Source organism: Mustela lutreola, chromosome 15, assembly GCF_030435805.1.
Source record: "Mustela lutreola isolate mMusLut2 chromosome 15, mMusLut2.pri, whole genome shotgun sequence".
In the NCBI taxonomy this organism is placed as follows: Eukaryota; Metazoa; Chordata; class Mammalia; order Carnivora; family Mustelidae; genus Mustela; species Mustela lutreola.
In genome coordinates, this window is record NC_081304.1 from 32,696,902 (window position 1) to 32,710,131 (window position 13,230).

General features: G+C 42.5%; 1 protein-coding gene and 1 pseudogene across 3 annotated transcripts in view; both read right to left on the reverse strand.

The window, feature by feature from the left end:
• Window positions 1–13,230, reverse strand: part of TEX14 (testis expressed 14, intercellular bridge forming factor) — a 118,937-nt gene that overhangs the window by 12,925 nt on the left and 92,782 nt on the right. For 2 of the 3 annotated variants that reach the window (XM_059148301.1, XM_059148304.1), the window contains exons 22-25: window positions 11,154–11,235; window positions 3,503–3,565; window positions 2,876–3,003; window positions 1,619–1,824 (exon numbers count right to left, since the gene is read on the reverse strand). In XM_059148301.1, coding sequence (XP_059004284.1) covers window positions 1,619–1,824; window positions 2,876–3,003; window positions 3,503–3,565; window positions 11,154–11,235 — 479 coding nt within the window. The remainder of the gene's footprint in view (window positions 1–1,618; window positions 1,825–2,875; window positions 3,004–3,502; window positions 3,566–11,153; window positions 11,236–13,230) is intronic. The other variant, XM_059148302.1, reaches the window with a different exon arrangement.
• Window positions 8,324–8,406, reverse strand: LOC131817308 (U4 spliceosomal RNA; annotated as a pseudogene).

Below are 13,230 nucleotides of genomic sequence, written 5' to 3' on the forward strand. Positions count from 1 at the left end.
AACCTGCCCAATTAACAGATGGCTGAATGAAGCATAAAGTTCTTTATCGCCCTACTTCAGAGTGGACCTTTTGTGAGTCAAATGCCCAAAGATGACAGTTGGGGTACCTAGGTGGCTCATTGGGTTAAACCACTGCCTTCGGCTCAGGCCATGATCTCAGGGTCCTGGGATTGAGCCCCACATCGGGCTCTCTGCTCAGCAGGGAGCCTGCTTCCACCCCTCTCTCTGCCTGCCTCTCTGCCTACTTGGGATCTCTCTCCCTGTCAAATAAAAATATAAAATAAAAAAAATTAAAAAAAAAAAAGAAGATGACAGTTGATTTTTATTTTTTTTTTTTTTTAAGATTTTATTTATTTATTTGGCAGAGAGAAATCACAAGTAGGCAGAGAGACAGGAGGGGGGTTGGGGGGAAGCAGGCTCCCCGCTGAGCAGAGAGCCCGAAAAAGGACTCGATTATAGGACCCTGAGCTCATACCCTGAGCCGAAGGCAGAGGCTTAACCCACTGAGCCACCCAGGCACCCAACAGATGATTTTTAATTGAGGGCCAAAGCAAGACATCGATCTGCCTATAGAATGGTCAACAGATTTTTAATGAACAGTACCAAATAAGGAATTTGTAGTCTTCTTGAAGAAATCATACATATGAAATATGAGGGAGAGAGAAGGGGAAAAAGAAAAGGATAGCGGGGGAGGAGGAAGAGAGAGGAGAAGGTAGTACACAAAATATGTGTTTTTATTGCAGACTATTGGTTCAGGAGCTCAGACAAGGTGATCAGTCAAAACTCTCAGAGAACCAAGCAGAGGAGGCATCAAAGGGAGAACTCAAGCCTCCTCAAGTGAGGAGGAGATGTGTAGACAGAAAGTACACTGCAGGTGAAGGTAGTAGCATCATAAACTGTGGCAGTTTGGCTCTTTAAAGAAATTGCCAGGCCACCTAGGTGGCTCAGTCAGTTAAGCATCTGTCTTCAACTCGTGTTGTGAACCCAGGATCCTGGGACTGAGCCCCGAGTCAGGCTCCCTGCTCAGCAGGGAGACTACATCTCCCTCTGCCTGCTACTCTCCCTGCTTGTGTGCTTGCTCTCTCACTCTCTCTCTCTAAAATAAGTAAATAAGGGTGCCTGGGTGGCTCAGTGGGTTAAGCCGCTGCCTTTGGCTCAGGTCATGATCTCAGGGTCCTGGGATCGAGTCCCGCATCGGGCTCTCTGCTCAGCGGGGAGCCTGCTTCCTCCTCTCTCTCTCTGCCTGCCTCTCTGCCTACTTGTGATCTCTCTCTGTCAAATAAATAATAAATAAAATTAAAAAAAAAATAAAATAAAATAAAATAAGTAAATAAAATCTTTAAAAAAAAAAAAAAAAAAAAAAGGAAGGAAGAAAGAAAAAGAAAGAAAGAAATTAATTGCCAAACATTATTTCTGGTGCGGGGGCAGGGGGGGACACAAAAACCCAAGATATATCCTATAATACAGACTCAGAGAGACACCCCAAGGAGGCCTAGAGAAGATCCAGCTTGTTTCTTGTTTTCTTTGTAAAATAGATTTGGAGAAATCTTAGTACTTTGGATCCCTAAAGCCGTTGGGTTGACTCCGTGAGCATGGAAAGTGCAGTCAGTATACTTACAAGATCAGTCAATCTTGAAGGGACAGTTTCAGAGGAAGTAAGAAAGGAATCTAGGCTCTTTGCTTTCTCTCGAACTGTTGAAAATGTATCAGATGAAGTTTGAATAGATTCCTGACTGTTCCAGCATGAGGTAGACCCTGTTTTAATCTGAAATGTGATACTTTCAAGGCAGTCTTTATACTGGCTGGCAGCTGAAGAACTTGACCCTGTTGTAGAAAAGAGGGCAATCATTGTCCAGGTCCTTTACATTATTAAAAAACAAAAACATGGGGCGCCTGGGTGGCTCAGTGGATTAAGCCGCTGCCTTCGGCTCAGGTCATGATCTCAGGGTCCTGGGATTGAGTCCCGCATCGGGCTCTCTGCTCAGCGGGGAGCTTGCTTCCCTCTCTCTCTCTCTCTCTGGCTGCCTCTCTGTCTACTTGTGATTTCTCTCTGTCAAAATAAATAAATCTTAAAAAAAAAAAAAAAAAAAAAAAAAAAACATAAAACTCTATATCTATTCCAGGGATTCTCTGAATTGTTAATAACTAAAATAACTGCTGATATGAGACATAACTCCTCAAAGTTAAAAAAAAAAAAAAAAAAAAGACAGTCTCTAAACTTGGCCATCAAAATAAAGGGAGATTATTTGAACCACAAATATACTGGGACTAAAGACACCACAGAAAGGCTATTTGATGCTGGTTGTTGAGATTGCAGGACTCAAAACTATGTACATTTAAGCACAATAGGTTTTGAGTTACAAACAGGAGAGAAGCCAATGTATTTGCACTAAATTTAGTAGTGCTAGAGTACAAAGTACAGTTTGCATTTGCATGTCTCTACCACCTAAGTAAAAAAAACTCCCAAAGCTGCTCAATAACCATCACCACCGGGCGCCTGGGTGGCTCAGTTGGTTGAGCAACTGCCTTCAGCTCAGGTCATGATCCCAGACTTCTAGGATCGAGTCCCACATTGGGTTCCCAGCTCCTTGGGGAGTCTGCTTCTCCCTCTGACCTTCTCCTTTCTCATGCTCTCTCTCACTCATTCTCCCTCAAATAAATAAATAAATAAATAATCTAAAAAAAAAATAATAACCATCACCACCAATGCCTACGTGGGCCCCCATGGGATTATTCCCACCAGCTCTAGAACTAAAGAGACACCTCTGCACTGTGGGGAAACAGCTGCCAGTCTGTTCTCATAGCCTGACTTCCCAAAGCCAGTGGGGCAGGAACCGTTCTTCTCCCAAACACTTCTTCCCCCTGCATTGGTTACCTGGGCTGAGCGGAGTGCTGACACTTGTAGGTGCATGGTTTATTCTGGGTGTTTTGCACGAGACTTCCTTAAAAGAACCACCTTGTTCGTAGGAGATACTGGAGAGGTCTTGAATGTCTGTCAGGGATCTAAGAAATTAAAAGCACAAAGTAATTAGGAGATGTTTAGAAAAATCAAACAATATATTCCCAAGGGGTACTTTTTAAGGATGCTTTTGACAATAATCTTTACTTGGCAGTAGGTCAAAATTAGACTATCTTAGAATATCTTATGTATCTGAAAGAGAATATTAGGGAATATCCTAAAAAGAGATAATAACTTTAAACATATCTCAGCAGCTAAAAAAAAACTATTTCCACAGATGAAAATATATTTATGTGGAAAACAGATTTCATCTACCTCAAGTGTAAACTTATTAACATCATCATCATCATGTATTTCCTTGATTATAAGATGCTATTGATTTAGATCACATCCTCGTAACAGCTTTTTGGTGAAAGAAACATGCTCACATTAAATGTATATGTAAAAATGGGAAGAAAGTATTCTCTTACAAATAAGGAAATACTATTCCCCTAAAACCAAGACTTTACACAGCATCTTTAGGCAACCCTTTGGTGGCCCTACATGTCTTTCTCTTTCAGCTGCTCTGGTGATTCCTTTAATGTCTCCTCTTGTTCACCTTCAGAACTGTAAGAGAGAAAGTGAGAAAAATTATATGAATTCCCTGTCAGCAGAATGCTCCAACCTGGTACAAGGGGACCAGTTTGTCAGCCCTGTGAAAAGCAGCAGGAAGGGCACTAAACTCAGAAATAAAAAGTAGGTTCTGGTCCTGGGTCTGCTACTGAGTAGCCATATGTTCTCAGGCATGTCTGGGCCTTGCTCTGGGCCTCAGTTTCCTCCCCAGAGATTAAATAAATACCCTCTAAGCATCAGCCCATCTGAAACCAGCCAATGATGGTATATGACAGTAAGTTCCTGAGGAAATCTAGAGAGCACAGGAAATCTGGTGGGCATAGAGGCTGGAGCAAAGGGCACAGCCGTGGAGCCTTATCAACTGTGAGACAGTCTCCTGCATGGATCATCAGGCGAGGCCACGAGAGACTTATGCCAAAAAATGACCAGAAAAGAATACCGAGGACAAATTTAACTTGTTTCTACTTTAATCACTGTCTAGGATTCCATTTCACTATCTGTTGAGTACAAACTACAATTGTGTATTGCTAAATTCTTCTGTATGTTTTCATATTTTTAATCTTTGCAATAATCCTATGAAACTAATGGTACAAAGGAAAGAGCACAGATTTTGGACTGAGTTGTGACTTTATTAATTCTATTCACTGGAGTATTTGTTTCTCTTCTAAGCATACAGGTGGACAGCACTTCTTGCCCTCCTTTTATAAATGGCCACATGACTTGTTGTAAACAGTGAAATATAAGTGAAAGTGACTGGAATCACTTTTGGAGAGAAACCTTAAGGTCATGTTCCCTTTTTTCCTACCTGAGCAATCAAGGAAATACAAAGATGGAGTCTTCCTCAGCCTGACTTTTGGATAGAAGATAAAGTAGCACAGAATACTTCTAGTCAATCCATGATGGACATGGAGCATGAGCAAAAAATAAATTTTTGCTGTTTTGAGGCACTCAAATCTGGGGTGGGTTGTTATATAGCATAATTTAGCCTATCCTGACCAATACATCCACTTACTAACTACAGCCTTAGAAAAAATTAACTTTGCTTTCCTTATTTGCAAAATGGAGATAACAGTATACACCTCAGAGCACTGTTACATAAATTAAATTTGAGAATACCACGTACTGGTATAGGGTAGCTGCTTAGGAAACACTAACTATAATTATTATAAATAAAAAGTTGAAAGGGAGTCCAAGATAACAGAGGAGCAGGAGACTTAAATTTTGCTAAGTCCTAGGAATTCAGCTAGATTACTATCAAACTATTCTCAACACCTACAAATTCAACTGGAGAACAAAGAAAATAGCATCAACTCTATGAACAGAAAAGCGATCATTTTCTGCAAGGTGGGATGTGCAGACAAGTGAATCTGAGGTGATTTATGAGAAGATAGACCTGGGTGGAGGGTCTTTGTCAGCTGGCCACTGGCAAGTGATAGAGCAGCAGAGCACAAAATTGGAACTTTTAGAAATCTGAGCCACGAGGGATGTTTCTCTGGTGGCTAGGTAGGGGGTGGAATCCTCACTAGGACAGTGTGGTCTTGGGACCCTCAGGGTCACAGAAAGATTGGGGGGTACCCGAGTATGGCAGAACTCCCAAGTATCCGAGTGGGGAAACTGGCTGCAAAGACCGAGCCGAGGAGGGGTCTCTTAGCTTGGGATTACCATAAACTGTGATCCACAGCACAGTCTGGCCACTGCCCTTCGGGCAGGGATGCCACAAGTGGCAGATCGGGGAGACCCCCCCCTTCCTCCACTGGGAGGAATGGCATAGGAGCGCACTGCAGGAATCTGATAGGTTTGGAGACTCTAAATGGGACAATGTGCCAGAGATAGAAATGCTCGGTCACAGGCTGGGTGAGCACAGTGTATGGCCGAAGACCAGAGAGACAGGAGGGATTGACTGCTTTTCTCTGAGAGCACACTGAGGAGTGAGGCCCCAACTCTTGGCTTCTCTGGGGCCAAAGATTGAAAGGCCACCATTTTCATTCTCAGCCTCTAAAGCTGGACAGAAAGCTTTCAAGGAACAAAAGCTGCTGAGAGCAAACCCGAGCAGATTACTCAGCCTGACTCCTGGCAAAGGTAATGCAATTCCGCCTCAGGCAGAGACACTTGAGAATCACTGCAATAGGCCCCTGCTCCAGAAGATCAACAAGAATGTCCAGCCAAGGTCACCAATCAATGAGAACTGCACTACTTCAGCGCTAGGGGAATACAGCACATAGAATTCATGGCTTTCCCCCCATGATTCTTAAGTCTTTCAACTTAAACTTCTCAAATTTTCTTTATTTTTTTCTTTTCTTTTCTTTGAATTATTCTTCTTTCCTTTTTCAACCAATTCTTATCAGTTCTTTTTTTTTTTAAATCTTTTTAAATTTTTATTCTTATAGTCATATTTTATCCCTTCATTGTACTTAACCTTACTCAGTGGGTTAAGCCTCTGCCTTCGGCTCAGGTCATGATCCCAGGGTCCTGGGATCAAGCTCTGAATCGGGCTCTCTGCTCAGCCGGGAGCCTGCTTCCCCCCTCTCTTCCTGCCTCTCTGCCTACTTGTGATATCTCTCTCTCTCTCTCTCTCTCTGTTAAATAAATAAATAAAATCATAAAAAAAGGGACTTTGTCTTTAAAAAAAGGGGAGGGGGAATACAGCTTCTCCTAACAGACCAAAATATACCCAAAATCTAGTGTATGGCTCTGTTCTATTCACCTGCCTTATCACATTCTCTCTTTTTTTTCTTCTTCTTTCTTCAACCAACTTACCAATTCCTTTTTTAAAATCTTTTTTTAAAATTTTCATTTTTATACTCATATTCCATTCCTTCATTGAATTTAACCTTATTTTTATATAAATGAAAGTTTTTCTTTTTTTAAAATTTTGGGAGGCAGTTTCTTCTAACAGACAAAATATACCCAAAATCTAGCAGTGGCTCTGTGCTATTCACCAGCCTGATCATATTCTTCATTTTTTATCTCCCTTTTTTTCCTTTTCCGCCTGGTTTCCGGTCTCTTCTGATTTGTTTAGTGTATATTTCTCTGGGGCTGTTGTTACTCTTTTGGCATTTTGTGTTCTTGTTCATTTATTCTTCTCCCCACAAAATGACAAAATGGAAAAACTCACCTCAGGCAATACTGACTGACTGCTAGGGACCTAATCAATAGGGACATTAGCAAGATGTCAAAACTACAGTTCAGAATAACGATTATAAAGATACTAGCTGGGCTTGAAAAAAGCATAGAAGACCCTAGAGAATCCTTTTCTGGAGAAATAAAATCTAACCAAGTCAAAATCAAAAAGGCCATTTATGAGGTACAATAAAAAATGGAGGGTCTAACTGCTAGGATAAATGAGGCAGAAGAGAGAATTCCAGACTTCAAGCTCTATTTCAAAGCTGTAATCAAGACAGTACAACAACAGTCATATAGATCAATGGAACAGAGTAGAGAGCTCAGAAATGGACCCTCAATCTTACGGTCAACTCATCTTCAACAAAGCAGGAAAGAATATTCAATGGAAGAAAGACAGTTTCTTCAACAAATGGTGTTGGGAAAATTGGACAGCCACATGCAGAAAAACGAAACTGGACCATTTCCTTGCACTATGCACAAAAATAGACTCAAAATGGATGAAAGGCCTCAATAGGAGACAAGAAATCATCAAAATCCTTGAGGAGAACACAGGCAGCAACCTCTTCGACCTCAGCCACAGCAACTCCTTCCTAGACACATTGCCAAAGGCAAGGGAATCAAGGGCAAAAATCAACTACTGGGACTTCGTCAAGATCAAAAGCTTTTGCACAGCAAAGGAAACAGTCAACAAAAGCAAAAGACAACTGACAGAACGGGAGGAGATGTTTGCAAATGACATATCAGATAAAGGGCTAGTATCCAAAATCTACAAAGAACTTATCAAACTTAACACCCAAGGAACAAATAACCTAATCAAGAAATGGGCAGAAGAAGATATGAACAGACATTTCTGCAAAGAAGACATCTAGATGGCCAACAGACACATGTAAAAAGGCTCAACATCACTTGGCATCAGGGAAATACAAATCAAAAACTACAATGAGATACCACCTCATACCAGTCAGAATGGCTAAAATAAACAAGTCCGGAAATGACAGATGTTGGCGAGGATGCGGAGGAAGGGGAACCCTCCTACACTGTTGGTGAGAATGCAAGCTGGTGCAGCCACTCTGGAAAACAATATGGAGGTTTCTCAAAAAGTTGAAAATAGAACTACCCTATGACCCAGCAATAGCACTACTAGGTATTCACCCCAAAGATACAAATGTAGGGATCCGAAGGGACACCTGCACCCCAATGTTTATAGCAGCAATGTCCACAATAGCCAAATGATGGAAAGAGCCCAGATGTCCATTGACAGATGACTAGATAAAGAAGATGTAGTGTGTATATATACATATATATGGGACTATTATGCAACCATCAAAAAATGAAATCTTCCATTTGCAATGACATGGATGGAACTAGAGGGTATTATGTTTAGTGAAATTAGCCAATCAGAAAAAGGTAATTATCATAAGAGCTCACTGAAATGTGGAATTTGAGAAACAAGGCAGAAGATCATAGAGGAAGGGAGGGAAAAACGAAGACGAAACCAGAAAGGGAGAGAAACCATAAAGCCTCCTAATCTTAGGAAATAAATCAAGGGTTGCTGGAGTAGAGGGAGTTGGGAGGGATGAGGTGGCTGCATAATGGACATTGGGGAGGGTATGTGTTATGGTGAGCACTGTATATTGGGAAAAGTTTTCAATTAGCAATAATCGCGCCTCGGATAAACCTCATTGGCTACGATACTGCCACTGCGCAAAGCTGAGCACTGTATATTATGTAAGACTGATTTAATCATAGACCTGTACCCCTGAAAAAAATGATATGTTTTATGTTAATTTAAAAAAAAAGTTGAGGGCGCCTGGGTGGCTCAGTGGGTTAAGCCGCTGCCTTCGGCTCAGGTCATGATCTCAGGGTCCTGGGATCGAGTTCCGCATCGGGCTCTCTGCTCAGCGGGGAGCCTGCTTCCTCCTCTCTCTCTCTGCCTGCCTCTCTGCCTACTTGTGATCTCTCTCTGTCAAATAAATAAATAAAATCTTTTAAAAAAAAAAAAGTTTGAGGCCTAGAGATAGGGAAAATAAATTGAGTGTTATTGTATCAGACATTTTACATCTATTATTAGTTTTTATAATTAGACCTTTTCACTTGAGGTCACTGCATATTCACATGAATTTTAAAGAAACATACTTTACCCATGTTACACTGAATGGTAACATCTTGCAAATCCATAGTGTCAAACCAAGATACCAACATTGATATAGTCAAGATACAGAACATTTCCACCACCACAGGGATCCCTCATGGTGCCCTTTAAGATTTTATTTATTTATGAGAGAGAGAGAAAAGATAAGCAGGGGAAGGGGCAGAGGGAAAAGCAGAGTCCCCGCTGAGCAAGGAGCCCTCTATGACCCAAGCCTAAGGCAGATGCTTAACTGACCAAGCCACCCAGACGCCCCTCATGCTGCTGTTTTGATGAGGGAGCAGGAGGCTGGCTGAGGACAAAGCAGGAGCTGGCGCCTTGCACCCCCTCTTCACCCTTTCCCCTCCATAAGTGTAGCATCCCTCAGGCAGCCCTGACTGCCAGGAACAATAAGCAAATAGTTAACTTGCAGAGCTCACAATCCTGCTAGACAGGAGTCTCCCTTGGTTTACAAATGTTCTAAATCTCACTAACAAAGACGATTGATAGCAGGATTGTGACACCCCACCAAAAAGTCTCCCAACTATCTTAATGTTAATGGCTGGTCTAAAGACAACATTGATCCAGCAGCAAGGGCAAGGCCTCCGGCAGGCCTGGAACATCCTGGCACCTTGTAGGCCCTCTTTAGCATATGAAAACTCCACTGACACCTCCCTTCCCCTCACCTTCCCCCAACCGCAGGGCATATAACATGCCTATCCTCACAACCCTGGCTGGCAGCAGCTCTTCCTGCCCACGGGTCCTGTCCCCGTGCTTTAATAAACCACCATTTTGCACCAAAGATGTCTCAAGAATTCTTTCTTGGTCATGGGCTCCGGACCTCAGCCCACCAAACCTCACCTAGGTTCTAGAACTTCATCAACCATGTCAGAAAAATTAGCTTTGGGCACCTTAACTTTCTTAGGATTTGTTCAACAGGATTGTGAAGAATTATGAACAGGAGTCATTACCTGTATTCAATGATAATTCAGTCATTATCTGTAATCTTGTATTCAGGAGTCATTATCTGTATTATCTGTATTCAGAAATCTGAATACTGATTTCTCATTACAGAGAAATGAAGACTTAATGTTCATATAAAAACATAGACATATGGGCGCGTGGGTGGTACAGTAGGTTGAGCATCTGACTCTTGGTTTTCACTCAGGGCGTGATCTCAGGGTCATGAGCATGGAGTCTGCTTGGGATCCTCTCTCTCCCTCTTCCTTTTCACCTCCTGCTCATGCTCTCTCTCAAATAAATCTTAAAAAAAAGGAAACACATACCTGAAGGTTTATAGCAACTTTATTTATTTACTTATTTTTGTGACTTTATTTGTAATAACCCAAAACTGGAAACCCAAATGTTGTCCACAAGTCAAGGATTTTACAGACTGGTACATCCAATACTATGGAATACACCTCAGCAACAAAAAAGAATGAACTATTGATAACATTTAACAATCTGGATAGATGTCCGGAGGGTTGTGCTGGGTAGAAAGAGCAATCCCCCAAAGTTGTTATATGACTCCACTTATATAACATTCTCGAAATTATAAAATTATTTGAGTAGTTTCCAGGGAATAAGGTAGAGGCAGGCAGTAGGAGGGAAATAGACATGCCTATGAAACTGATGAAGTTCTAGAACCTAGGTGAGGTTTGGTGGGCTGAGGTCCAGAGCCCATGACCAAGAAAGAATTCTGGAGACATCTTTGGTGCAAAATGGTGGTTTATTAAAGCACGGGGACAGGACCCGTGGGCAGGAAGAGCTGCTGCCAGCCAGGGTTGTGAGGATAGGCATGTTATATGCCCTGCGGTTGGGGGAAGGTGAGGGGAAGGGAGGTGTCAGTGGAGTTTTCATATGCTAAAGAGGGCCTACAAGGTGCCAGGATGTTCCAGGCCTGCCGGAGGCCTTGCCCTTGCTGCTGGATCAATGTTGTCTTTAGACCAGCCATTAACATTAAGATAGTTGGGAGACTTTTTGGTGGGGTGTCACAATCCTGCTATCAATCGTCTTTGTTAGTGAGATTTAGAACATTTGTAAGCCAAGGGAGACTCCTGTCTAGCAGGATTGTGAGCTCTGCAAGTTAACTATTTGCTTATTGTTCATGGCAGTCAGGGCTGCTTGAGGAATGCTACATATATGACTGAGGGGGAGCTGATGGAGAGGGGATGCAAGGTGCCAGCTTTTGCTTTGTCTTCAGCCAGCCTCCTGCTCCCTCATCATGGTGGCTAGAACACTTGAGGACAAGCAATATATAAATACGGGTATTATCATTACTTAACATTACTTCTGTGAGCCTGAAACTGTGAATAAAATAGTAGCACATACCTTCGTATGGGTTGGAATTGAGACCTGGCCAAAATCTCAGCATTCCTTCCAGGTCTTTTTCTCATTTGGAACTTTATTTCACCTGAAAGAATAAAGTAAATGCATTTTTTAATTGAACTTTTGCCAACTCAGACTGTTATTTTCTTTTTTTTTTTTTTTTTTTTTTTTATTTTTTTTTTTAAAGATTTTATTTATTTATTTGACAGACAGAGATCACAAGTAGGCAGAGAGGCAGGCAGAGAGAGAGAGAGAGGAGGAAGCAGGCTCTCTGCTGAGCAGAGAGCCCGATGTGGGGCTCGATCCCAGGACCCTGGGATCATGACCTGAGCCGAAGGCAGAGGCTTTAACCCACTGAGCCACCCAGGCGCCCCCAGACTGTTATTTTCACTCTCTAGAATTCCCCTTGGTCTGGTCCAGAATGAGAAATAATCTGAATAAACAAAGTGCTTCCTAATTGGGTTTGGATTGAGTGCTGTAGGAGAGGTTTTTGCTCTGAAAGTTTATTTTCCTTGCTCCGAGGGGGTAACTACATTCTGACACTCAGAATACAATCAAGCCATTTACTGGCCTTTCAGTTATAACCACTCAGTTATTTCTGGAGACAAATGTTGTTTTGTCTTTTCAGGAAGGCAAACTGACCTGGTTCCTGTCAACAGACACCAGGGGGCGTTGAAACCAAGAACTGTTTGTTCAGTAAAGATTCCAAACAGAAAAGACCATTAGCTGGGCATTCCCAGAGGGCTAACTGGGCCTCTTGGCCAGCCATCAGGCCCCACTTAAAGCACAGGGTGGTGAGACCACACTAATTCAACTCTCTTCTGTTCTTCCTGACATCAAGTGTCCAAAGTTACTTCCCACCAATTCTCAGTAAGATACTTTGCTGATCTCAGGCCAAACAGGGCCACTATCCATATTCCTTCCCACCACCATACTGCTCTGGTTTATAGAGCCTTCCCTCTTGGCAAATGTTCATGATCCCCTTGCCATTCCTTAGGAACACGTGGTGTAGTGGGCAATGGGGAAGGCCACCAAAGCAGTGTCACCTTTAGCAGATACGAAGGAGGTCTCTACCCCACCAGCAGAGAAGCACTGGGGTTCTTCTCATGACACTTGTTCAAATACCTAGAAAGCCTAATGGAATGCCTAATAAACACAATTAGAGCTGGAGGAACACTTCAAGATTTTAGAGTCTCTCTCCTTTGTATAAAAGGAGAGAGGGGTCCTGGGGTGAAATGACTTGCCCAAGGTCATGCAGTGGGAAGGGAAAAAAAAAAAAGTGGCAGAACTGGGCTTGGGACCCAGAGTATGCCCAGTTGTTACCCATGGCATTGCCTGGTATGGAAGGGATACGTGTCAGAGCCCTAGTGGAAAAGGAGGGAGAGAAAGGCCAAAAGCAGGAAAGGAGTAGAAATCAGGCTTCTTCACATACTTCAGATGTCTATATCAAACTAGCCCTGGGTTTCTGATCTATCTGCCCCATAACTTCTCTATCCCACTCAACCCTTTTCCAAACAGAAGTGAAATGGCTACATGTAGGCAAGGCTCACACAGAATATGATCATGGACAGAGGCTCCACAGAAAAGAGTGGATGACCCAAGACCCAGGTCTGGGGACTTTAAACACATGTCGTCCTGAGCATTTAACTGTTCATCTCACAGCTTATTGCTTCTTAAAATGCTCTCGGCTGTGACAGGGGCATGAATCAGGTTAGAGACAGAAGACAGTGTGCAGCAGGAGGAAGGGAGTGAGTAAGTTCAGAACCCAAGCCCGCCATGCCTGGGTTCAGAATGTTGAGACATGACCAGAGACATCTACATGGCTCAAGGGGTAGGTAATTGGCTTTAAAACTGATGGCTATACACCCTAAAAGAGTAAAAGTGCACAATTTTTTAAATGTCTGTATCAGAACCAGGGGCTCACTTATAGCTTACCTCACCCGGGCAGCTGATCCAAGGTTAACTTCCCAGGGAAGAGAAAGCAGTTGCTGAGTTATATAGAACTCAAGGCCTCCCAAGGGAAGGATGTTATGTTGACTGCGCACTACTGGCTATTATTAACTCCTTGCCAAGATGCTAA